The 23312-nt window shown below is 34.9% G+C and overlaps 2 protein-coding genes across 5 annotated transcripts; one reads left to right on the top strand and one right to left on the bottom strand.

The window, feature by feature from the left end:
* Positions 1-399: 399 nt before the first annotated feature.
* Positions 400-4253, bottom strand: LOC147273400 (Ribosomal protein L9/RNase H1). 4 transcript variants are annotated; one of them, XM_086256900.1, is made up of 8 exons: positions 4039-4253; positions 3748-3790; positions 3098-3173; positions 1782-1952; positions 1569-1703; positions 1345-1467; positions 887-991; positions 400-744 (listed from the first exon to the last, which is right to left on the bottom strand). In XM_086256900.1, the coding sequence occupies exons 4-8, from the start codon at positions 1929-1931 to the stop codon at positions 580-582; spliced, it is 678 nt and encodes a 225-aa protein (XP_086113026.1). In that variant the 5' UTR covers positions 1932-1952; positions 3098-3173; positions 3748-3790; positions 4039-4253; the 3' UTR covers positions 400-579. The 4 variants fall into 4 exon arrangements, with proteins under 4 accessions (XP_086113026.1, XP_086113028.1, XP_086113025.1 ...); XM_086256902.1 differs by having other exon boundaries at positions 4079-4253; XM_086256899.1 differs by having other exon boundaries at positions 1782-1949; positions 4039-4252.
* Positions 4254-16039: 11786 nt separating this feature from the next.
* Positions 16040-18207, top strand: LOC147273399 (uncharacterized). The gene is made up of 4 exons (XM_086228216.1): positions 16040-16085; positions 16177-16275; positions 16373-16465; positions 17797-18207. Exons 2-4 carry the CDS (start codon positions 16258-16260, stop codon positions 18205-18207), a joined length of 522 nt encoding a protein of 173 aa, XP_086084342.1. The 5' UTR covers positions 16040-16085; positions 16177-16257.
* The last annotated feature ends 5105 nt before the right edge of the window (positions 18208-23312 follow it).

The raw sequence follows: 23312 nt of genomic DNA, 5'->3' as shown, positions 1-23312 counted from the left end.
AAAGTTGCATAATGTTTCAGCCGCTGCATCAGTTTATTCATATCGTTTCTGATGGGAACAACACCTTTTGAGAATTGCGTATGGTCTTAAGTGCTCTTCTCGTGCTTTTTCCTGATATGTGACTGTTATTATTACTCTTTCACATCATAGTTGGCCTTTTTTTGTCTTTCTTTTGCCGAGCGGTTTTCAATTGAAGCAACATTATGTACAAGTGGCATTTCATTTTCATAGACTTGGTGATAAGCACGTTAGAACACAACATATTTGTGAGTTCAGTAGGTCCTTACTCAAGGAATGACAATAATCATTGCATATTTCAGATCCTATGTCTTGGCACGATTTTAAATCAATGTCTATCAAACTTGAAACAATTACAGCTGCAGAGTACAGAATCTAACATGAGCATAATTTAAAGAACCCATTTTATTGAAAAAAAGAAAAAATTGTATCAAAACGGAGAAAGAAACAGAAATAAATATTTGAGTCAGGGGTTACTATAGGAATGTCTTCAATTCCAAAGTACATCAGACTAACAATTATCAAATTACAAAAAATAATCAAATTGAATAAGAACAACGGTTATCCAGACCGGATTTTAACATTAAGAGTCCAATGAACCTTCCCCGCCGGCAGAGGGAGGGACTTCGGAAGGCGCAGTGGCACCTCATACTCTCCCACAGTTGACAAAGGAGATGGTAGATGCACATTTTCTGGTACAATGCGTATACAAAGCTGCCTTGCCACCTAAAAGGACATACAAAATGTATCATAAAAACAAAGAAAGAAAATCAGCAGAAATATTTTGACTTGGACAACATGGCTGTTTTTTTTTCTTTAATATATTTTCAAGGAAAAAAGTTAGAATACAGGAAGAACAGAATCATACCTCAAACACAAGATCATCTATTGTCACAGGGGATTGCAATTCTATAGGGTCTTCTTTTGTTGCACGTGTACGGAACTTTTCAAGATTGATGGACCTCCGCAAAACCTGTAAAAATTTGTAAAGCAAAACATGTTAGTTCTTGTATGTATCAAACATCCAACCAGCTTTCTAAAAGATAGCTTCACCTCTCTCTCCAAGAAGAGAATAAGCTACTAAGAATCAATCTGATTAACCCTCAATTTGACACCTTTCACTCCAGAATGTCATGGAATTTCATTTCATTCCTCTTAACTCTTTCAAATATGACATTTAACTTTAACCAAGCATATCATTAGTACATCAAAAGTAACCCCATTTGTGAACTTAAATCACATATATCACTCTTGTACAAACAATCAAAATAAACTAAGCATTGATTAGAAAAAGATATAGATATAGATATTAGATAGGCTACAAACCAGACGAGCATTATCCAAACGTTTTGCCGCCTTTTCATACTCTTTCAGCTTAGCTTCCTCAGACACAGTAACTACTTTAACCTCCTCTTTTTCTTTTTCTTCTTCTTCTTCAGGCGGGCAAAGCTGAACAATATTCACAAAAAGCATACCACAATCAAACCAAAAAAAAAAAAAAAACTAATGGATGAACATTGATAACATACATCATAAGAAAAGCAAAGAACCTTGCGCTGCTGTTTGACGAGATAAACATACTTGTCAATATTTGGGACAGCAAGCAATTTGGGCATTAAGTGGTTGCGAAAATGTCCAGGTGCAACCTTCACAGTCTCACCAGCTTTGCCAAGCTTATCTACGCTCTGAATGTGCCAAACCAATCAATCATTCACTAGATAAAATCCAAACACTAATTACTGAGTTGGAGGAGAAATGCGCACCGTTGTTAGAATAACTTCCAACTTTCTATGCCTAACTCCTTGACAAGCATATATCAGAGGATTCATCATGCGCTCCGATTCGGAGGAATGACTCTTAGTGTCTCTAATGATTTTCCGGAGAGCATTTCTGCCATTTCGTAAATAAGCCATCCCAACTCCCCAAGATTCCTTCTTCCATACACGACCAAAAAAATTTATCGGAAACCACACTTTTGATGAAAAAACCAAACAAGGTAACGAAATCCAGAACGTGGTTTCGGTTTTCACTCCTACATTTATTTTCCTTCTATCGATTTCTTGGGAACCAAACAGAAATATGGTGTGCCAGCAATTAATTTCATGGTGATGAAGAGAATAACTACGATAATTTAATATTTTTCATTTGAAAAAAGAAAAAAAGGAAACCAAAGAAGAAGAATATGACGAACCAGCTATAACAGTGGAGCAGTAAGCTATTGCGACAACGACGGTGGCGGGAAGAGAAAGAGAGAGAGACAGAGAGGAGGGGGGTTAGGGTTTTGTGTGACGGGGATGTAAGTCACAGTGGAAGAGTGAAAGAAGGCCGATGGGCAGAGGATTCAGTTCGGAATCAGGGGTTTAAAGCAAAATATCTAAAATACCCCTGAAAGAAATTTGCATCCGCACAAGGTGAAGCGTGACAACTGACAAGGGAACTTGGAAAATTTTATTTTAGTTTCAAATAATATTAGGTATATAGGCAGCAATAAACACCACAAAATAATATTAGGTATATCATGTTTTTTTTTTTTGGTAAACTGGGGGCCTAATGGTATATCTCATTAGAGACCCTAAACCCTAAGAAACCAGCAAGCAAGCATACAATTCCCAAGTAATAAGAGGCAGCAACCAATAGGAGAACCCTAAACCAACAAGCATATAAAACTAAATAAAAAAAGGGAGAGTAGAACCACTATACTATCGTGGTCAAGTATACCCTAATAGAAATATAGATAATTTAATATATCATATTTACCCATTATCCTGGGCGGATAGCGGGACTTGAACCCCTAAACCAGCAAGCATACAACCCTAAAAACCCTAAACCAGCAATCATACAACCCTAAGAACCTTAAACCAGCAAGCATACAAAGCTAAATACCCTAAACCAGCAAGCAACAACCCTAAAAACCCTAAACCAGCAAGCATACAACCCTAAAAACTGTAAACCAGCAAGCATACAAAGCTAAAAATAGTTTCCCAGCAGCATGAATACAAACTCTTTAAAACCCTAAACCAGCAAGCATACCAATAGGAAAACCCTATCTAGTTCCCAAGTAAAAGCCCCAATTACATACCTAATCACAGTTCAGTGAGAGAGGGAGGCAGCAACCAAGAGAGATAGAGCTGAGTTGGTCCGAAACCCTGAGAAATCTGACACAAAAAAGTGATAAATTAACATCAACACCACCTAAATCAGAATATAAATCCGAAACCCTAAGAAATCAGGTTTTCACTTTTTAGGTTTTTACTTTTGTCTGGGTTGATTTTAGTAATTTAGACAATAAAACCAAATTAAAACAATATAAACTATAATATGGGTTTAGTAACTTTGTGTTATAACTTTATATACTAGTAAGTAAGAACTAATAACTAGTATACAACTTTAATCTTATAACTTTATATAACTACTAACTAGTTTATATAACTACTAACTAGGGTATTCATCAATTATTAAGAATGAGAACACTCACACAAATCAGAGCCCATATAAGTCACACAAATCAGAGTACATAATTTTCTCCCAACAAAATGGCAAAAACAATTTACCAAGATTGAGTCACACAAATCAGAGTACATACCAAGAATGAGAACCCAAAACAATTTACATTTGTTATATAAATTACATAATGTTACTTACGGGGAAAAAACCACTCAGAAAAAAATCATAAATTACTAAGAAGAAAAAGCCCTAATTTACATTTACATTACAACCCTAATTTCATACCTGATGTGCACTGGCAGCTCGGTGAGACAGGGAGCCTTTTGATCTGAGACACGAAATTAGCAAATTAACATCAAAATAAGCTAAAACTTGAAGACCCTAACACTAAGTTGGACCAACATTCACCGAAATTCAAAGGAAAAAAATTGAAAATAAGGGGGAAGAATGAGAAATTAAGCCAAATTAGCCCTAATTTTGCATACCCATGTACTAATTAAGAACCCTAATCAATGAATTAACATTAGAATATCAAAACCCATTCAACCCCAAACTTAAACTTTCAATAAATTGCACCAATTTTTGAGAGTTGCGGCACCCAAACTTTGAGCAGAACCTTCAATCAGCAGCTGTGAGCTTTGTGAAGGTGAGTCTCCTCTTTCTATGTCTCTGTCTCGCTCTCTCTGTTTCACTCCCTCTGTCTCACTCTCTCTCTCTCTCTCTCTCTCTCTCTCTCTCTCGATCGCTGCTCTCTTGTAACACTCTGTCTCACACTCACTCTCTCTCTCTCTCTCTCTCCCTCTCTGTTTGTGCTCAAGCTTTGTAAAGATGTTAGGTTTGGGCTGCTATCTCATTGATTAATGAGTGTTGGGCTTATAATAGATTTTTAATTAGTGGGTTTGGGCTCAAACTTTTACCACCAAATTTTGGGTTTAGAATAATATTAAGAGTTTGGACTCTAAATTTCCTAGTTTTTTTTTTATGAGTTTTTTATTAGTAAAATATTGTAATTTTACATTCTAATTTAATAGGGATAACATTCTAATAATAATTAAAAAATGTATAAAAAATGGTTTATAATTTAAACTAATAATACTTGTATTTATATAGTTTACTGGTTTTTATAATAGCTATGTTTTTATAATATCCCCTAAATATCATTGACTTATCATATAGACTCAAATTTGTGACACTTATATGTTTAAATCATGCATTGATGATTGATTTAACATATTCTGAAATTTTATTAAAAAATTATGTGTTTTGAAGCCAATATCTATTGTTGTGTGGAATATCCTCACGGCCGATATTTTGAACCTTGACACTAACAGAGAATTAGAAATCAAAACCCTAAATCCTAAATCCCTAAATCGAACCTAGGTTAAAAATTACCTTTCAAATCGGCAATGGGAGACCCTAAGAGAGGTTGGGAAGATGGGTAAGATCGAGAGAGGCGACAGATGAAAATTGATTTGATGATAGGTAAGATCGAAAGAAAGAGAGAGAGGGTGAGAAAGGGACGTGGTGGTGAGAGAGAGAGAGAGAGAGAGAGAGAGGATTCAGTGAGTGAAAAGGGCGGTGAGTGAGGTGAGGCGAGTGTGTCGAGATCGAGGGTGAGGTCACTGAGGTGAGGACTTCTAATTCTTGTTGTGTTTATTTCGTGTTTTATGAATTTTGTCTTTTATAAATTATTTTGTACTTTTATGAATTTTGTATGTTATATAAATGTTTAAGTAAATTACTTTAAAGTCCATTTTACAACCTTTAATAATAAACAAACTCACCTTCAAAGTTGGAATGATGAATATGTCCACTTTCTACAAATACAGCTCATGTTATCATGAGGGTTTTCGTCAAGTCATGGTGGAATGTGACTCCCAATGTGTTGTTCAATTGGTTTCTTCCACAGTTGATGTGAATCACCTTCTTTTCAGCCTTGTTTTTTGCTGTCAAAGTCTCATAAGGAAGAATTGGGTTTGCTCTATTAGTCATGTTTATCGAGAGGCCAACTTTGCTGCTGACTTTATGGGTAAGTTAGCAAAGTTGAGTCATGATCTTGAGTTGGGTCTTCATGTTTTTTATTCTCCTCCCCCTTCCATTGCTCCCCTCTTAGCTTATGACCTCTTGGGTCTAGGCAGGGCCAGAGCTCTAGCTAGCTAGGTTGTCTTTTCTTTCTGGCGTTAAGTCTGCCATGTAACCAAAAAAAAAAAAAAGCTCATGTTATGCTTTGTTTCGTGTTTTTTGCATCAAGCGCTAGATGCTTTTTTAAAAAAAAGGGAGAAATTGCCATTGTCACATAGTGGCAATTATTGTTATTTCCACTATGTGACATTGACAATTTATAGGGTATTTGTGCAATTTAAATAATTATTGTCGCACAGTAACAATGATTGTCATTGTCTGATAGTGGCATTTTGTACTAAATGCTCGGTGAATTAAAGTGGACTAGTTAGTCACCGTGTTTTTCAGGTGGGTCGGCCGATCAGGGTATTTTTCATTTTAGACTTTAAAAAAAACCCTAAATGTTTTATATGTTATATATATAAACTATGTAATAAACATATAAACTATAATATATATATATAAACTAAAACAAAAAAAAACCCTTAAGGTTTTCATTTCAGTGAGTCGTCGCTCACTCTCTCTCTCTTTCTCCCCCTAAGGTTTTGATTTTTATTCATGCTAGTTAGTAAACACGTTTATGGGAATCAACATTATTTTCATTTCAATTCATGACAGTTAGTAAACACCTTAATGAAAATGATTAATTCTGATTTCTACTCATTCATATTCTTGCTCATTTCGATTCTTACTCATTCTGATTCTTACTTATTATGATTCATGCTCATTCTGATTCCCGTTTAGTAACCCTAAGGTTTTTAGTTTTCATGGTTGCAGATACTCAAACCCAAACTCATTCATCATCCCACCTGAGCAAATAACCCACAAACCCGATATCGTTGCTCACTCACTCTCTTTCTCATCGCTTAATCTCTCTCTCTGTCCCCGCTCGATCTCTCTTTGTCCCTGCTCTCGCCGCTCGATTTCTCTCCCTGGATCCTTCTGTCTCACGGTTGCTTGGTCGCTGAATATTCAAACCTACCGAACTGATATGACCAGTTAACCGAACCTGTCAGTTTTGCCCAGCCACCGTTCAGTTTCGATTATAGAAATAGCCATTTCGAGAGCTCGGTTTGGTTACTGGTTTTTTCTTACTAGTTCGGATAACTGAACCGTGTGCACCCTATTTCTTATCGACCTCTCTGCCAGAGACTGTGCTACAAGCTCGACCATAGATAATGCTACAAATTGCGGTGCCTCTTGAGACGCTGCAAACTTCATTGCTCTCTTGATTTTTAAGTTTTTTTTTTTTTTTTTATAGTTTGCATCGAATCGTCAATCTATACCACCTATTTTTTTCAATATCGTTCATTTTTCATAATATTTCGATATTTATTGTTTTTAGTTATTTTTGATTTAGTTTCAATTATTTCAATTTTTAAGTAAAACTTGTTGAAAAAACTTAAAATGAAAATTAAATTAAATACATGCCCAACACCATATGTATGAAATGAAAGTCTATCCCACATTTCATCATGATTGTGTAATGATCCCAAATTACACTACATAATATAGAAAGATAAATAAACTTATAAAGTGTGCTAACATAATAAAAAAATAAGCAAATAGCTAATCATAGTAGAGTCTTTAGGGTGGCTACTCTTGGATTTATCATATCAAACATCATAATAAGAATGCATGAAAGTATCATGTTCATCCTCTTTATCTTCAAAAGCTTATGCAAAGTCACTTTCATATACTAGTATCAATAGCATCTTTTAACCAATTTGCAAATAACTATGCAAAAGATTAAATAATTGGATCAATCTCTCATTGTACCAACCCAACACAAATTACATTAGAAATTTGAAATTTTGTTGGTTGTGGACTTAAGAAGTCTAAAGGAAAGTTTAGTTGTGGGACTCAAGAAATTGTTCTAAGCCATTTTAGAGTCAATAAGGATTTGGAGGATTTTCGAAATTTATTGTAAGTGTTAATGATTTTTGATGAATTAATTGAAGTTATTAAGGATTTATTAGAATTATTGAGAATTATTTGGAAATATTTGGAAATATTTAAATTAAATTGAATCAATTTCGGGAACTGAAGTTTGAATTTGAGGCAGTAGAAAAATGGTACAAGTCAAGAAGAGCTTATAGGAATTTTCGAAACACTTTTCAGAAACAGATTCGTTATTGGTGAATATTTTAAAAATTTGGATGCAAATGCCCTTGATAGGAAAGTTTTGAATTTTACAAATGACCTATATAAAAAATTAAATAATTTGGCTATAATTTTAGTATAGTTGGATATAGCTCAAGCTCATGAGCATGTAAGTGAAAACAGAACCCGAATCAGACGTAAATAAAGTAACAATTGTTTTAAGTGTAGGGCCATAATTATAAAAGTAGCGCTTGGGCGAAAATATACATAGATTTTTTGACATAAAAATGTTAGAAAATCATACTAAAGCCCAAAAACCCACTGGAATTCTCTCAAGCCAATCCGCCCAAATTCGATTAAAGAACTCGCGGGTTGTGCGACACTACCCAGTCGGTTTTCCGCCATCCACTATCATAGGCGGCAATCCATGTAGGCTTTTCTTCCTCTCGACGAAGCTGATCTCCATGTCACACTGGATTTTCCAAACAATCATCGTGTGCAACAAATCAAGGCCAAAAAAGTTACATGGCCGAAACTTTCTTCCCCAAGATTTCAACTTTTTCTCAATCAGCCTTCAAGCTTGAAGTAACTGACCCTCTACCCTTTTTGAAAACCTTTTGCAAGTTGGATTCGAGTAGAGAAAGACTGAGTTCTAGTAAGATCCAAGACCAAGATCCTTACTTTTGTTGTTATTCAACCTATTTAACGTTGGTGAGTCTTGTTGCTACTAGATTGTGACATGCTAGATTCTTTTTGAAGCTTTGGAGAAGAAGAAATCGTCTCTTTGCTTTGGGTTTGGAATAGATTAGCTCAAAGCCTAACATAAGATAAGTAAGACTTAGGTTAATTGTACCCTTATCCTTATTGTGAGAACTTCAACTTTGAGCTTTGTTGTGACAACCATTGAGGGATTTCAAAGGAATGCGCGCTTCTTAGAGCTTGCATAGTGGAAAACTATTGAATTCCTCTCAAAACCGAGTTATACTCTAAGGTAAAAGGACTTTCATTGAGTTGTGAAACCTGTAAAACCCCTTTGAAATTTCATTTGAGTGTGTTGGTATGCTTGGTTTTGAAAAGGGAGTCTAAAGTTCTGAGTTTTGCACAAAAATCCAATTTTCTTAATTTTGGTAGTCTTTGACCCCATTGCACTCTTTTTGAAAATTGTATCGTTTGGTAAGATATCTAAAACTAATTTTTGGTAATCTAAAACTAGACACCATAATGGTTATTTCAAGATAAAAATCACCTCAATTCGACCTCGAATGCATTTTTTGTGCAATTTCTAAGCTTGCCTTGAAAATCTGAAACCTGACAACAACTTCCCTTTTGCATGTCATGTTTTTAACCTATCATTGTGTTCCCTATGACTTTGTCTTCAACTGAGATTGTTGGGATGATATTAGACTACTAAAGATGAGTTTTCTCATTTAAAACCATGTGGTTTAAGGCTGTATGATTCCTTTCAAGTACTCAAACTTTGGATTTGGAGGATGACCAATGCATCCAAATCTTAGGCTTGAATGAATATTGATAAAACTGTACCAATCCACAGCTCCAAAAACGCATGATACTTTTTGTGTCTAAACCCTGTATGTCTAGTATTATTCCACCAATTTTCATATCAATTGGAATTGTAGTTATTTTTAAATAAATCTGAGAGTAACACCCTACCCTAGTGAGCCTATTTGCAAGCAATTAACAAGCTAGTGGATTTCCCTTCTTTTGAAACCCTCTTACTTGACCTTTTAAACAATTTGTAACTTTGTGAACACTCTTTGAGGTCCATCTAAAGCTTATTAGGGTCTTCTCATTCTTAAACTAATCATTTGGTATCCGGAACAATTCTTACTTGCCAAACAAGCATGCTACTCAGTGAAACTCTAACTTTGGACTTGAGTGTGATTTAGTGTGTCTGTGTTCTTTTACAGGGCCTTGTTAATATCTATGAGCTTTGGAGTTGGGGGTAGCTACTTAAAAAGGTAGGGGGAGTATTGCTTGCCCAAATTAAGTTTTATAGAAAATTAATGAATGAAATATCTTGTTTGCCCTTGTGCTTTTGAATGATTGATTGGATATGCCCTTATGCTTGTGATATTTTATGTCTTGTTTGTTTAATATTGTGAAATATGAAATCAAATTACTTGATGCATGACTCTTGGTTGCTACTATGACATGATGATTGTATGCAAGTATACTTGCTTGTGAGTGATGGCCGGAATGGTTCCTTGGCCATTGTGTGAGAGAAATCTCATTCATGGTAATTAACATGTTGATAACTTCAACTTACTTTACTTGATGCAAGATTTGGTTTTGAATGCTTAGGAAGACCATTGAGTTCAATGGCCCAATAGTCCTAGAGATGAGATCCTTGGAAGGGCTCAAGGAAGAGAAAGGTGATGCCTGTGTGCATGTCCTTTTGGAAACTTCTTGTTTGTTTCCATTTAAGTCCTTCTTTTAAGTTGTTGTCTGAATATACTTGGCTTTGTAATTGATTTGGGAATTGTAATGATTTAAATGGTGGTTGGGAAGTGTGTGTCTACTACCACTACAAGAAAAACTACATTTAGCGACGACTTTTTGGGCGACCGACCTCAATTCCGTCGTCTATATGTGTAATTAGCGACCAAATATATTATCTCGTCGTCTATGATTTAATGTTTGGAAAACTAATATGTAAACTCATTGGCGATGAAACAAATATAAATTGGCGACAGAATATTTCGTCGCCAATAGATTATTGGGCGACGAAATAAATATTTCGTGGCCAATTCCTTGGTGGGTCTATGAGCGAAGTGACTGAACTTTAGGGCGACCAAATGGTTGGTCGCCTATTGTATTTAGGTTCGTCGCGTATAATTAAGGCGCCAAATTTTGGCTCCCATAATATTTTTCCCCCAGTTTTTTCCCTTGTCCATTTTTTTTAATGATTTTTTACATTTCCCAAAAAGAAACTTCTCATTTGTTCTGAACTCTTTCTGATAGAATTCTTTCTCATTTGTCCTAATTTCTCTTCCACTCTTTCTTTCTCTTCCTCACTCCGATTCGGCCCATTCCGACGGCGGCGCTTGATTCTCAGCATATCTTCCCAATCTACAAGTGCCAAGCTGAGAGGTCTTCCATTGTTTGTCTTCAGGTTTGCATTTCCTAAACCCTCTGTGTTTGTTTAGTCGTATGTCTGAGTTGGAATGACTGTTTGGTTAATTTTCATGGATTAGAAAGGAAATGGGGATGCAGTATTTCTCTTTTCGGTAACTACATGGAATGAAAATTACATAAGATTGTCATTTATCATTCGAAAACCATACAAATAAAAAATAAAAACTAGAAACCTTCTTTATCAGAGTCATGTATAGCCTCTAGAAAATTTGTTCTTCACTCTGTATCTTATTGGTCTCTGCAAATAACTATATTCTTTTCAAGAAGAAGACAAAGTAAAAACTTAAATTATCTCTAGCAACCTTTTGAAAAATCAGAAACCAAAATGTGCTCTGCTAGTGCTGTCTTCTCCAAATTTCTCATTATCTCATTCTCTCCCTTCGTTCCTAATTGACTTGTCATGAGTCTTGATGACAAATGTTTTTTCTGCTCTTTCTATGTATTTATTTATTTTGGGGTGCTGCTCTTTTTTTTTTCCCCTACTCTTTTTTTTTCCCCTACTCTTTCTATGTAGTAGCGTAGCAATCTGGACTGTATTGAAAATGTTTCTCTTCCGTGCCAAGTTGTTGGACTTGCTGGATAAGTTGCTCAACAAGTTGAAGAAGTAAAAGTTTCTGAACAAGTTAATTGTTGGATTTGCTGAAAAAATTGCTGGAGAAGTTTATGAAGAATCATTGTTTAGTTTAGGTTGAGTGCTTGTAAGTTGTAAGACACATGTCCTATAACACTGAGAAAAGGCTTTCTTTTAGCTTTTAGTTGGGGACATGGCCACCCCACTTTTATCTAGGGAATGCTAAAAGGGAATAATGTTGATTTGTAAAATGGGTTTGTCCAATATTTGCTTGGTTGGTCTACTTACGCTAAGACACTCTTATGTTGGCTTACTGTTAATGGGGAGGTATTACTAGAGTGAATGTTCTCTATAATAAAGGATGTAGGCAATGAGAGACATGGCAAATTATCATTTAAACAGTCTTATGATGAAGGCTGTTGCAGAGGCCCATTCCTAGCCTATTTAGGTTGTATTCAATAGCTATCTTTGGTTTTGAATTGCCGGCCTGTTGTTCAATAGAGGTTAATTATAAAATTAGATGTACATCAAATTTCTTTGTTGTTATGCGTGTGGTGAGGCAAGAGGTAAGTGGTAAAGCTTTCCTTTTTAGTTGCATTATGGAGATTCCCCCTTTTCTCATTTTTTCTCTTAAAAGGATTTTGGTTTATATGTCACTTCCTCCAATAACAAATAATGGAGAGTTAACATCCTACCTCCTTATCTCAAAATTATACAAAACCCAGATTGCCATTACAACCCATAACTATACCAAAATACACCGTGCAAGTGAGAACATTAGTTAGTAATTAATTCATTTCTTGTGTTTTAAACCCCCAATATAGAGTTAATTAATGTGATGATGTGTTATTTATAAATTAATTGCAGTACTTCATGCAATGGCAAAATGAAGCCATCAACAGCTTGATTGAGGAAGCCATACTTGAAGCAGAGGAGAAGGGTGTCAAAGTTTTAACTCTGGGTCTCCTGAATCAGGTAAGTTTAATTTGTACTTGTATGTATGTATGTATGTATGTATGTATGTACGTATGTATGCATTTCTCTGTATGTATGCATGTATGTAGAAGGTATAATTAATATGAATTTATTAATGGACCATGCATCCATGTGGGTAAAGTCATCTGTCCTACAAAAGTACAAAGGCAGCTCATTAAGGGCTCTGGTCTTGGATTTAAGACTAATTGTGATAAAGTAAAAGCTTGTGTTGCTGTATTTTCTTAGTATCAAGTTGATTTCTGCCATTTGCATATGCATACCAAAGGAAAATATGCGCAATTACACATCATGTTAAAAGGTTTTTGTCCAAACTAACAGCCAAATTTATATCCCAAACTGCATAAATAGTACAAAATCAACTTAATGCAAATGTTATCGCCTCATTGACCAGCAGATTATATACATACCCATGATATGTTACTAAAAAAAGAAAAATAGACAAGAATTATGTTGCTAATCAGGTTTATATTTGACGAAATCCAAACAAATTAACAAGGGTCAACCCAATATGCTTGCATAACACAAATGAATTGATCTTTCCATTACTTTTACAGTTTTACAGAAACAGAATACATTTTTCATATATTAGTTCGAATGGGTGTTAATTGTATCCTGAATGCTTTCGAAAATTTGAAATTGAGATGATTTGTATTAAGTTCTTCTTTATTAGTACTTTCGGAAAGTGGGTGTGGAAGAGACCAATAAAATTAACTTTATTTGATCCATCAGTTCATATGCATGAGAATATCCTTTCCTTTCACTCTGCCCCCAAGTTTGCTTTTGCCTTGCTGTTATTTGGAGTGATGCTACATTCCTCAAATAATGTAACATTTTTTATTTAATTAAATTTGAGTTTATTCTGAATTTTATTTATTTGTAATAAGTGTATTATGTATATAATAATAATATGTGTATACGGACACATAATTTGGTGAAACAATTGAACCTGTATTGGTAGGAACAGCCCTCCAATTGTCAGAACCATGTTCTTGAATGTAAGAGACTAAAATGATATCTTCTTTTGGAGTCCATGGTCCTTTTTTAACACCTTCTTTATCACAGCAAGGAGGCCTGCCCATTTCACCTTTGTTTTTCTTTTCTTAATTTATTTCTCTCTGTATATTGATGATTTTCACCACTACACTAGTCTCCTAAGTTTCTTCTTATGCTCAACAAATAGGAACAGGTCTTCCCTAAATAGATAGATAGATATAGCTAATAGCTTCTCTCTCTTAAACTAAACTATGTTTTTCTTCTCCTTGGAAAATGCTGAGAGTAAATAATTAAAAAAAAAAAACCTTAAAACTGCTGTCCTTTGGGGCTCTTAGTGTTCATGATTGATTGAAGATATTTTACATTATTAAAATGTAGAGTAGACAAATACTAAAGGGATTTGTTTCATATGCATTGCAACTTTGCAAATGTAAAATACTAAAGATATGACGCAAACTTTGTAATTATAGGGATGACTTTATTACTTTATTGACTTTAATATTGCTCAGCTAAAGATATGATGCAAACTTTGCAAAGATATGACTTTAGTAGTCAGTACTACTCTACCTCTAATATTTGCAAAGATATGACTATATTGACTTTAGTACTACTTTACCTTTAATATTTGCAAAGATATGACACAAGCTTTGCAAACAAAAATTTAATATTTAATTGAATAATGTGCTTTCAGCTGACTCTACTCCTAGTAAAAACCAACACCTCTAGTAATGTTTTGCAAGCAAAGTCTTTATCTCTCTATCAATTAAATCGTTGCCTCCAAAGTCCAAAGCATTTATGCTCACTTTTCTATTCCTTTTTCTTTTTTACTAAGAACAAATACCATGTTAAGGTTTTCTAGAAAAGCTAATAAACGGACGGTATTGCTTGTGCTTGTGCATGATTTCGCTTGTGATTGCCTTGTGTTGGTGTGTTGCTGCCTTATTGATTGAGACAATTAACCTTAAAAATTAAAATTAAAAGTAGCAGTAAGACTTCAAGCACATAAATACCATGAATTCAAATTGTATGAAAGAATACTTACATTATGTCGACGATTTAACATAGATGCATGCCTTAACTAGAGTAAATATTTTTTGACAAATCTGGGTATATTTCTTCAATCTTGAATTTAGCTTACTTTTTTTTTTTTTCCCTCTTTCAGCTCTTTAGTTCTCTCCTCATCGGTCAAATTTCAGCTTGGAAATTGCAGTCGAGACGAATTGAGCAGCTGATTGTAGGTAAATAAGCCTATCAAACCATATTAATTGAATTGCAGTGTGTGCATAGTTAGCTCTGTTTATTTAAATTAACAAAAATAGGTTTCTAATTGTCATGCACAACACAAACCAAATGGGAACCTCTAGTAGCAGCAAATGCATATTAGTCAAATTGGGAACTTGTATATTAGTCATTTTTGTTTGTGTGTTGTACTGGAAATGTATCTGCACTCTCCTGAAATGTTCTTACGACAGCTTCTTATACTCTTATAAATGAGAGCAAAAAAATTAAATAGGTTATGAATATCTGATTTTAATTTGTGAATGACTTGTTAAAGTTCACTCATCGGTCAAATTTCAGCTTGGAAATTGCAATCGAGACGAATTGAGCAGTTGATTGTAGGTAAATAAGCCTATCAAACCATATTAATTGAATTGCAGTGTGTGCATAGTCAGCTCTGTTTATTTAAATTAACAAAAATAGGTTTCTAATTGTCATGCACAACACAAACCAAATGGGAACCTCTAGTAGCAGCAAATGCATATTAGTCAAATTGGGAACTTGTATATTAGTCATTTTTGTTTGTGTGTTGTACTGGAAATGTATCTGCACTCTCCTGAAATGTTCTTACGACAGCTTCTTATACTCTTATAAATGAGAGCAAAAAAATTAAATAGGTTATGAATATCTGATTTTAATTTGTGAATAACTTGTTAAAGTTCATTGATTGATTGAATATATTTTTTTAAATTTGTGAAGTTGACAAATGTGTAGCTTGTTGTTTATTAACAATTGAAAATGATCAGACTTGGTAGTTAGATTAGAAGAATATTCAATCAGTTCAAGATGGACAGAGGATGGATTCACAATCCCAATAGAGTGAGTCAGCAATATATTGAAGGTATTCAATCATTCATAGAAGTTGCAGGCCAGCATGTGAACTCTAGTAATGAGACTCCATGTCCATGTGTGAAGTGTCAGAATCTGAAATGGCAGTCTTTATCGGTACGAGTAGAAATACACAACATTAATAATAGATAAAAATTTTTCCATTTTGTGATGTCTATTCACAACTATAGTAGAGGATACCAAGTACCAACACAATGAAAACAACATTATTGACAGGGTTATAGTTGGAGGTTAAGGAGGGGGAACAATAATCAAACTAATGTTACTAGCTAGGTATAATAATGTCTACATGCATTTTTAACATGTGTCTTGTGTAAAATATCAGGTTAAGTTTGATATAGACTTGGAGGACCCAGAGATATGGAGATTTGTTGAGAACCATATGTCAAAAACCTTCAAAGAGTGGAGAGCCAAGCTCCACAAGCATTACAAGAAGCAGACGCAGCTGAAGGACCTTGAATATGCACGGGCACACCCTCCAAAGGAGTTGGGTAAGCGACCTATAGAGGATTGGCACTGGTTAGTTGATGAGGTGTACTCAACAAATGAATATCAGGTATGTTAATTAATTATACTGATCTTTTGATTGATTTTTCTTTTTACTACTTATGGTTAATCTATAACTTTGATGTGTTTTCCTCATGTAGAAACGCGCTAGGATCAACGGAGAAAATCGAAGTAAGCTGCCACATAACCACCATGGTGGCTCACGACCTTTCCAAAAACACATGGAAGCCAAAAAATTGGTACCAACTACCAAGAGTATATATTCAGTTGCATGTTTAATTTTTTGGTATTTTAAGTATGTATTCAATATATTTTTTCATTTGTTGGCAAACTTAGGAGGGTCAACAAATTACATATATTGAGAATTGGGGCCATATGTATAAGAGCAAATCGGGCAACTGGAGGGACGAGAAAGCCAAGGAAAAACATGTAAGGGATCGATTAATTACACAAATCTGCTAGGCATATGACTAAATCCTTGTGTTTGGAGTAGTTTGTTTTTAATACTTATAGGGTCAGTTAATGATTGCAGCTTAATTGAAAGTCTTTTATCATTACCAATCTGAATGTGTCTTAATCTTAATTATATGGAGTAATTTTTAATGAACTATAACACAGTAAGCATGCCACATAATTTATATAAACAATAGATAGGAGATTGGCCATTTGTATAGTTATCATTATGGGAAAGGTTTCTTCAAAAAATGGGAAAGGAATATAAGAATCAAACAGTTAGAAATTCTTGATCATCATAGTCATCTTAGATGGAATGATAAGGGATACATGCATTAGTTAACTAATACCAGGCAATGCTTTGAACATCCTACAAATTTGGTGCACATTTGAAACGTTTGGTGAATTGGGTAGGCAATATATACACATATATATACTAGAGTTGGTATAGGTGTTTAGCTAAAAAACTCACCTGCGTTTATGGGAACAGGGCTCCAGCAGCCATGGTCATTTTATAGGATGTGGTTTCGAAGCCTTTGGTCTTCTTCAGGAGACCACAATCTGTTTTTGTGCTTTGGCTTTGGGTTTCGCTTATCTGATTGCTTGCAGCCCATTTTGCCACCAATAGAACTCTGCAGCTAATTGTATATATATGTGTTCTGAATTATGAGAGACAGAGAGAGACATGCAGGGAGCTAATTAAGGTAGGCTATGATGGGGTTGTACATGAAAGAGCAATGAATAGTTGACCTCTGCTTTACTTAGGCATTCAGTTAGCCCCTAAATTGTGTTTCTTCTTTTCTAATATAGTTTGTTATACCTATTCACATTGAACAATCAGCTGAGCTTGTTAGATGGTTACCAGGAGTGAAGAATTGCAAATTTACTCTGTGTGGTGTTTTGCAGTAATTAAAATACGTTGTGATGAATTTTTGTGGTCGTTTTATGACCTTTTAGACTTGTGTCTTTGTTTGTGTTATTGCAACCATCAAATATGTGTGTGTGTACTGCAGCAAAGAATTTTCCTTTTCTTTTTTGGAGGGATTGCATTCTGAGGAAAACAATGTACAAATTGAGCATGTTGATATTGTTGGATATGCTTTTGAATAGTCCTTCACAACAATAATAAGGCCTTTTCTATTTAGTAATTACTGCTTCCAACCTTGAAATCCCTAAGTTTTGGTTACTTGAATATTCAATAGTAACCTTGGGATTATTCAGATAAGGAACTAAATGGAAGATAGAGAAATTGTTTGTTTTGTTCTTAGCTCATATAACCTTGGGATTTATTTTTTCTTGTATTGTAGGATAAGATGGTGGCAGAGTTGAATGAGAAGAAGAAGGAGCTGGCTGAGAGTGCACCTGAGGGTACCCCACTTGAGGAAATCATTGTACCTGTTGAAGATCAGTTGGAGATCTTGGGGAGAGGAGTTGGGGTTGCTAAAGGTACGACTATTCGAGGTGTGGGATATGGTCCTCGCCGAGAAACTACTTCTCACATGCATACCACATCAATTGCTTCAGCTGCTGCAAGAGATAAGAAAATTGAGGAGCTTACAGGAAAGGTGGAGGAACTTACCTCTTATATTATGCAGATGAAAGATGAGCTTGCTGCCATTCGAGGTTCCCAACAAAACAATTCTCATGGTGTTTTTGGTAATGATGTTGGTGAAAATGATGACACCTTTGATGATCTTGATGATATTAGGTCTACTTAGGCTGTTACACTTTTACTTGTGGGTATGGTATGTGTTTTGGGTATTTTGATATTGTGGTCTTTTGGCTTCATGCAGACCATTTGGTAATCATTAAGTAAGTTAGATGTGCAGTAGAAGTGCATTAGGTATGTGCCAAATCAGATGTACATGCATTAGGTAAAATGCTTTCAATGTTTTTGAACTGTTTATAAACTTTGCTCCTTTTGAAGTGTAATTAGATATTTCGATCCTAGATGAAGTGTTCAGATATTTAGGTCTCTTTGGCATGTATATATTCATAGGCTCTGGTCCTTTTGAAGTGTTGGAACACTTGTGTATGTGTAGGTTGTATGTTACATTTAAACTAAAATTATCTTTATCTTTATTTTAGTATTTGTTTCATATTAATATTTACATAAATTTCATTTATATTTTATAATATGATTTAAAAATGTCTATTAATTTATAAATGAAAACATAATAAAATTAATCCAAAAAATAAAGCATATTAACTAAATACAAAAAAAAAAAAAAAAAAAGCAATAAATGAATTGGCGACAAAATTAGCTTTCCTCGCCTTTGACAAATTCATCATTTTGCGACAAAATGAACATAATTGGCGTCAAAATTTTGTGACGAAATGAATATAATTGGCGACAACACTTGCTGCCAAATATGTGTAGTTCGCGCCATATCCAGGAAACTTGGCGACGAAATTTTTACAATAGGCGACCAACTTTGGCTCCAAAATTCAAATCTCGCGCAATTTTAATTGGCATATTGGCGACAAAATAATGCTATTTGGCGACGAAATATATTTTCGTCTCAGAAAGCAATCCACGACGAAATCCTTCTTTCTTGGCCAATTATCAAGGGCGACGCCCTATAGGCGACGAAACGGGCGACGAAATATTTCGGTCGCCAAACGTTTTTTGCGACGAAACAGCAGTTTTTAACGACGAAATAGGGTTGTCGCTAAATGTAGTTTTTCTTGTAGTGTACTAGGTACATCCGAGAAGACTAAATTTAAGATAGGTGATTAACCTAAGTTGAAGTGATTAAATCCTAAGTGAGCGAACTCGATTGTTAGACCCCTAATCTTGTTGTTTGACTACTTGATATTTGTGAACCCCATTATAGAATATAGAAAATATAAATGGTTAGGTTAAAGGTCTAAATACCTAGACAAGACGGAGTGTCGTTATTTAACTAAAATGAGTAGAACCATAGAATTAAGGTTAACTAATGACTTTATTTGGACTTATTCTTGTTGTGATGTACTCAGCTACCCCATACAAAAGAACTATTTACATAAATTGACTTGAGTAAATATAGTAATAGGATTAATGACCCCATGTGTGAATAACTTGATTGATTGGTTGTTAAAATATCATTATGCACTATTTGATACATTGATTGGTTAATACAATGGAATATGCATTTATGCATCATCATTAATCTCATCAAGTATTTTTGGAACTAATGAGAATTTAGTGTTTGAACCTCTAGTCTTAGAACAAAGGGTTACGTTTGTAGCCTTGGGTTTCGATCCCCTAAACCACAGTGAAAACCTAGTGAGCAGTTAACTTTCCAGAATTACGGTCAGATGTACTGTTTAGTATAATCGTGTGGATACGAATCGTGAGTATACTTGGTTGCGACTGTGATGTAGTCATTAGGCTATGGACGTTTTTATCACTAGGGATCATTGTAGGCCGAATAGTGATGGTATTACGGTACAAGCTAGGGTGGTCTACTGTTATTTTATACAAGTTGTGATAATTTCTTCTGCATAATGGCAAAGGTATGGGTGCATGATATATATGTTACATGTATTATATATATATTTAGCCATGCATGCCTGCTATGCCCTGATTAAAATGATGGATGCAATAACACTTTCATTATCCTATGAATGATGATTGGTGATAGTGTTGCTTATTGAATGTGCTATCTGGCATGAACCCTATTTCTGGGTATGTTTGTGTTTGACCGGCTATACTTGTTAATTAAGATAAAGCTTGAAACTTGTGTGGTCACACCTTTTAGGTCGGGTGAGCCGAGCAAAGGATCCAATGGCAATGCTCACCTCTACACATATTTCTATGCATGGATCGTGCAATCGTGATTATTGAGATTATATCGGACGACGAGACCCCGCCGACTTCGACGACTATTGGATACTCGAGTTCCAAGAGTTCCCTCATGAGCAAGTGAGTTTTGGACTAAATAGTTCGTTGTTTTTGTTACTTAGTTGGTACTTGCTTGTTGACTCATTAAAAGTTTTAAGACATTTTGTCATACACGAGATCTTTTTTAATGCAAGACTAGTTTTTGGGGGTGTGTTGGGTCAACCCCGATTTATTTGACTAGTAATTTGATCGTTTGACATAGGTTGACCGATATATTTTGATCCTGTAATTTTGGAAAATTGATTTTTAAATAATCAACTTAGGCCTAATTTTAATAAATGAACTAGAAACACACCTTTCAACAAGCTCATTGTTTTAATAAACGTTTCGCTAGTTAACGCTACCTACTTGCCGCATTTAAGGGTTAAATAGTAAAACTTCAGGCTTGTGTTTTTTAGTTAATGTGAGTTTGAGGCGTCAAGGGATGACGATCAAGCTCATGTTAATTGAGAAGTACGCCGACTGCTACGAGCTCAATTCGTCTACGTCCAGAATGGGGCGTGACATGAACACCATAAATTGAAAGGACCCATTGAACACAGAATAAAGGGTAATCACCCACACAACTACTTAGAAGGGCCAGATGCATCCGAACCCACAGATACATTCGAACTCGTGTGAGCATCTGAACCCATGGATCCATTTGGACCTACGGATGCATCTGAGTTCGCACCCAAAATCCATGGATGCATTCTCATGCATCTCACGACTTACGGGACCTAAAAACTCTACGTTCTATTAGGATTCTAACTCCCATGAAACTCAAAGTGGCTTGAATCCTTCCTAATAAGGATTCAAGTATAGGAATTCACTCCCACAAGGAGTATACTTTCCGGTGACTACAGGTTTATTAAACTTGCAGTCCTAAGGCCATGGGGTTTCCTTCAAACCTCTATAAATACTCCATCATATGCTCAAGATCAAGGTAACACCATCTATGGCTCCAAGTTTATTTACTTGAATTTTATTCAAATACCTTACTGACTTGGTTGTCGGAGGGCCCTTGGCCAGCACCACCGGTGCTCTTTTACCTTCAAGGGTTTTTTCATTTTTTTTTTTTTTGCAGGATGTATAGGTCAATCAACAAAATGACGATTTTATGTTCGAGCAATTATCTTTTTTATTGATGCTTCATATTCCCTTTTGCATTTTATATACCATAAATAAAATTGAAACTTGCTGGCTGAGAAAAAAAAGTAAAATTATAATACTAGCTTTTACAAATAATAATCCACCAGCAAGTTCGTTTACATGTTTTGCCTAACCAACAAGTTAATTTCAACTTCTTTAGAAAAAAAAAAAATATGTATGCAATAGAGATCATAAAGAAAAATAAAAATCAGATAAAAAAGGCAACAACAATGATCAATAGTTAAAAATAATAAACATAATGTAAAATCCAAGCTATGTACATAGCGATAGTGATTGTAAAGCATGACCAATAGTGATCGAAAAGCATGACAACAATTAAACCAAAAACAAGAGGAGGACTTACTTGCACTGGGGATACCAATAGGTGGTATCTCCATCCTCTTCTTTCTCTCTATCTCTCTCCTCTCTCTCTTTCTCTCCCTCCACCTTTCTCTGTCCATGTCTAGAAAAAAAAACACATAAAAAAAAACAATAATAGACTAAACTAACCAAGTGATAGACGAAGTGTTGGATTGCTGATGAAGATAGGTGCTCTGCTGATGGCGGGCAATTAGAGCACGGGCGGGTGAAGCGAAGAAGGGGAGAGAGCATGTGGGGAGGGAAAGGAAAGAAGGAGGGTGTAGGAAAACGACATCAATCGTGTCGAACATAAATTAAGTTTACTTTATTTTTTTTAATAATTGAAAAATAATAAAAGGAATAAAAATTTGAATTCTACATTGCTGATGTTGTTATCCACCTAAGTAATCATATAATATCGTATATAATTGTGGTATAAAAATGTGATAAGTGTAGCATTACGAAATTTAGGGGTTAATTTAACTGAATTACCCTTTTTAATACCCATTAAACTTTTTTTGACCCCATCTCTCCAAAATGTACTTTTCTATACTTTTTTCATGTAAAATGTCCATAATACCCTTCATATAAAACCCAATTTTTTGTTATTGTAGCTTTTTTTTGTTTGTTCTTTCTTTCTCCCTCCCTCCCTCATTTGATCGAAGGCTGAAACCCAAAACCATGAACAAATTCAAGAACCCCAAATCAACAATAATATTGATTTAATTAATAAAAAAAGCATATCTGAAACAAAAGTAATCTTTGCTAGTAAAAAAACTTGTCAAATTTTTGCAATAAAAATGGTATAACATTCAGTTCGTTATGTATGAAACCAAAAACATATATGAAACCAAAACTAGATGGCTCTAGCCCAGGTAATCGTGCATATCCGAAACCTAGCCCATCGCCCACGCCCACAATGTCACTCGCCACCTGTGCTCACCGCGCCCTCCCTCCCTCCCTCAGCTAACCCATTTTTTTATTTACCCTCCCAACCCCAAATTATATCCTTCCTTTACCTTCCATTGTGCTGATAAACCCATTAACATTCTATGTTAGTCATATAGATATTAAAAAAGAACACACAGAAATGAGCACACAAAAATGAGAGAGAAGAAGAAGAACCCAGAAACATGGTGGTGCTATAGCACATGGTCGAATTTGTGGAATTTATGGTCGACACAAATCGACTTGTGGCGACCATGTGGACACATGGTGGACTGTGGAAGAAGGTGCAGCAACTTATCGAATTTTTGGTCAACATATGGTGGATTGTGGTGACATTTTTGTATATGAAGGGGTATTTTTGTCTAAAAAATATAAAAAGGTCATTATTGTTAGTTTTGGAGCTAGGGGTCAAAAAATTTTAAGAGATATTTAAAAGGGTTATTGAATAAAATTGGCTTAATTGCAATTATATACCTCAACTTCGAGTCTATTTAC

This window comes from Dryas octopetala, chromosome 9 (assembly GCF_963921425.1).
Source record: "Dryas octopetala chromosome 9, drDryOcto1.1, whole genome shotgun sequence".
NCBI classification, from domain to species: Eukaryota; Viridiplantae; Streptophyta; class Magnoliopsida; order Rosales; family Rosaceae; genus Dryas; species Dryas octopetala.
Note: the sequence above shows the minus strand (reverse complement) of the source record. Positions and strands in the feature narration are given on the sequence as shown.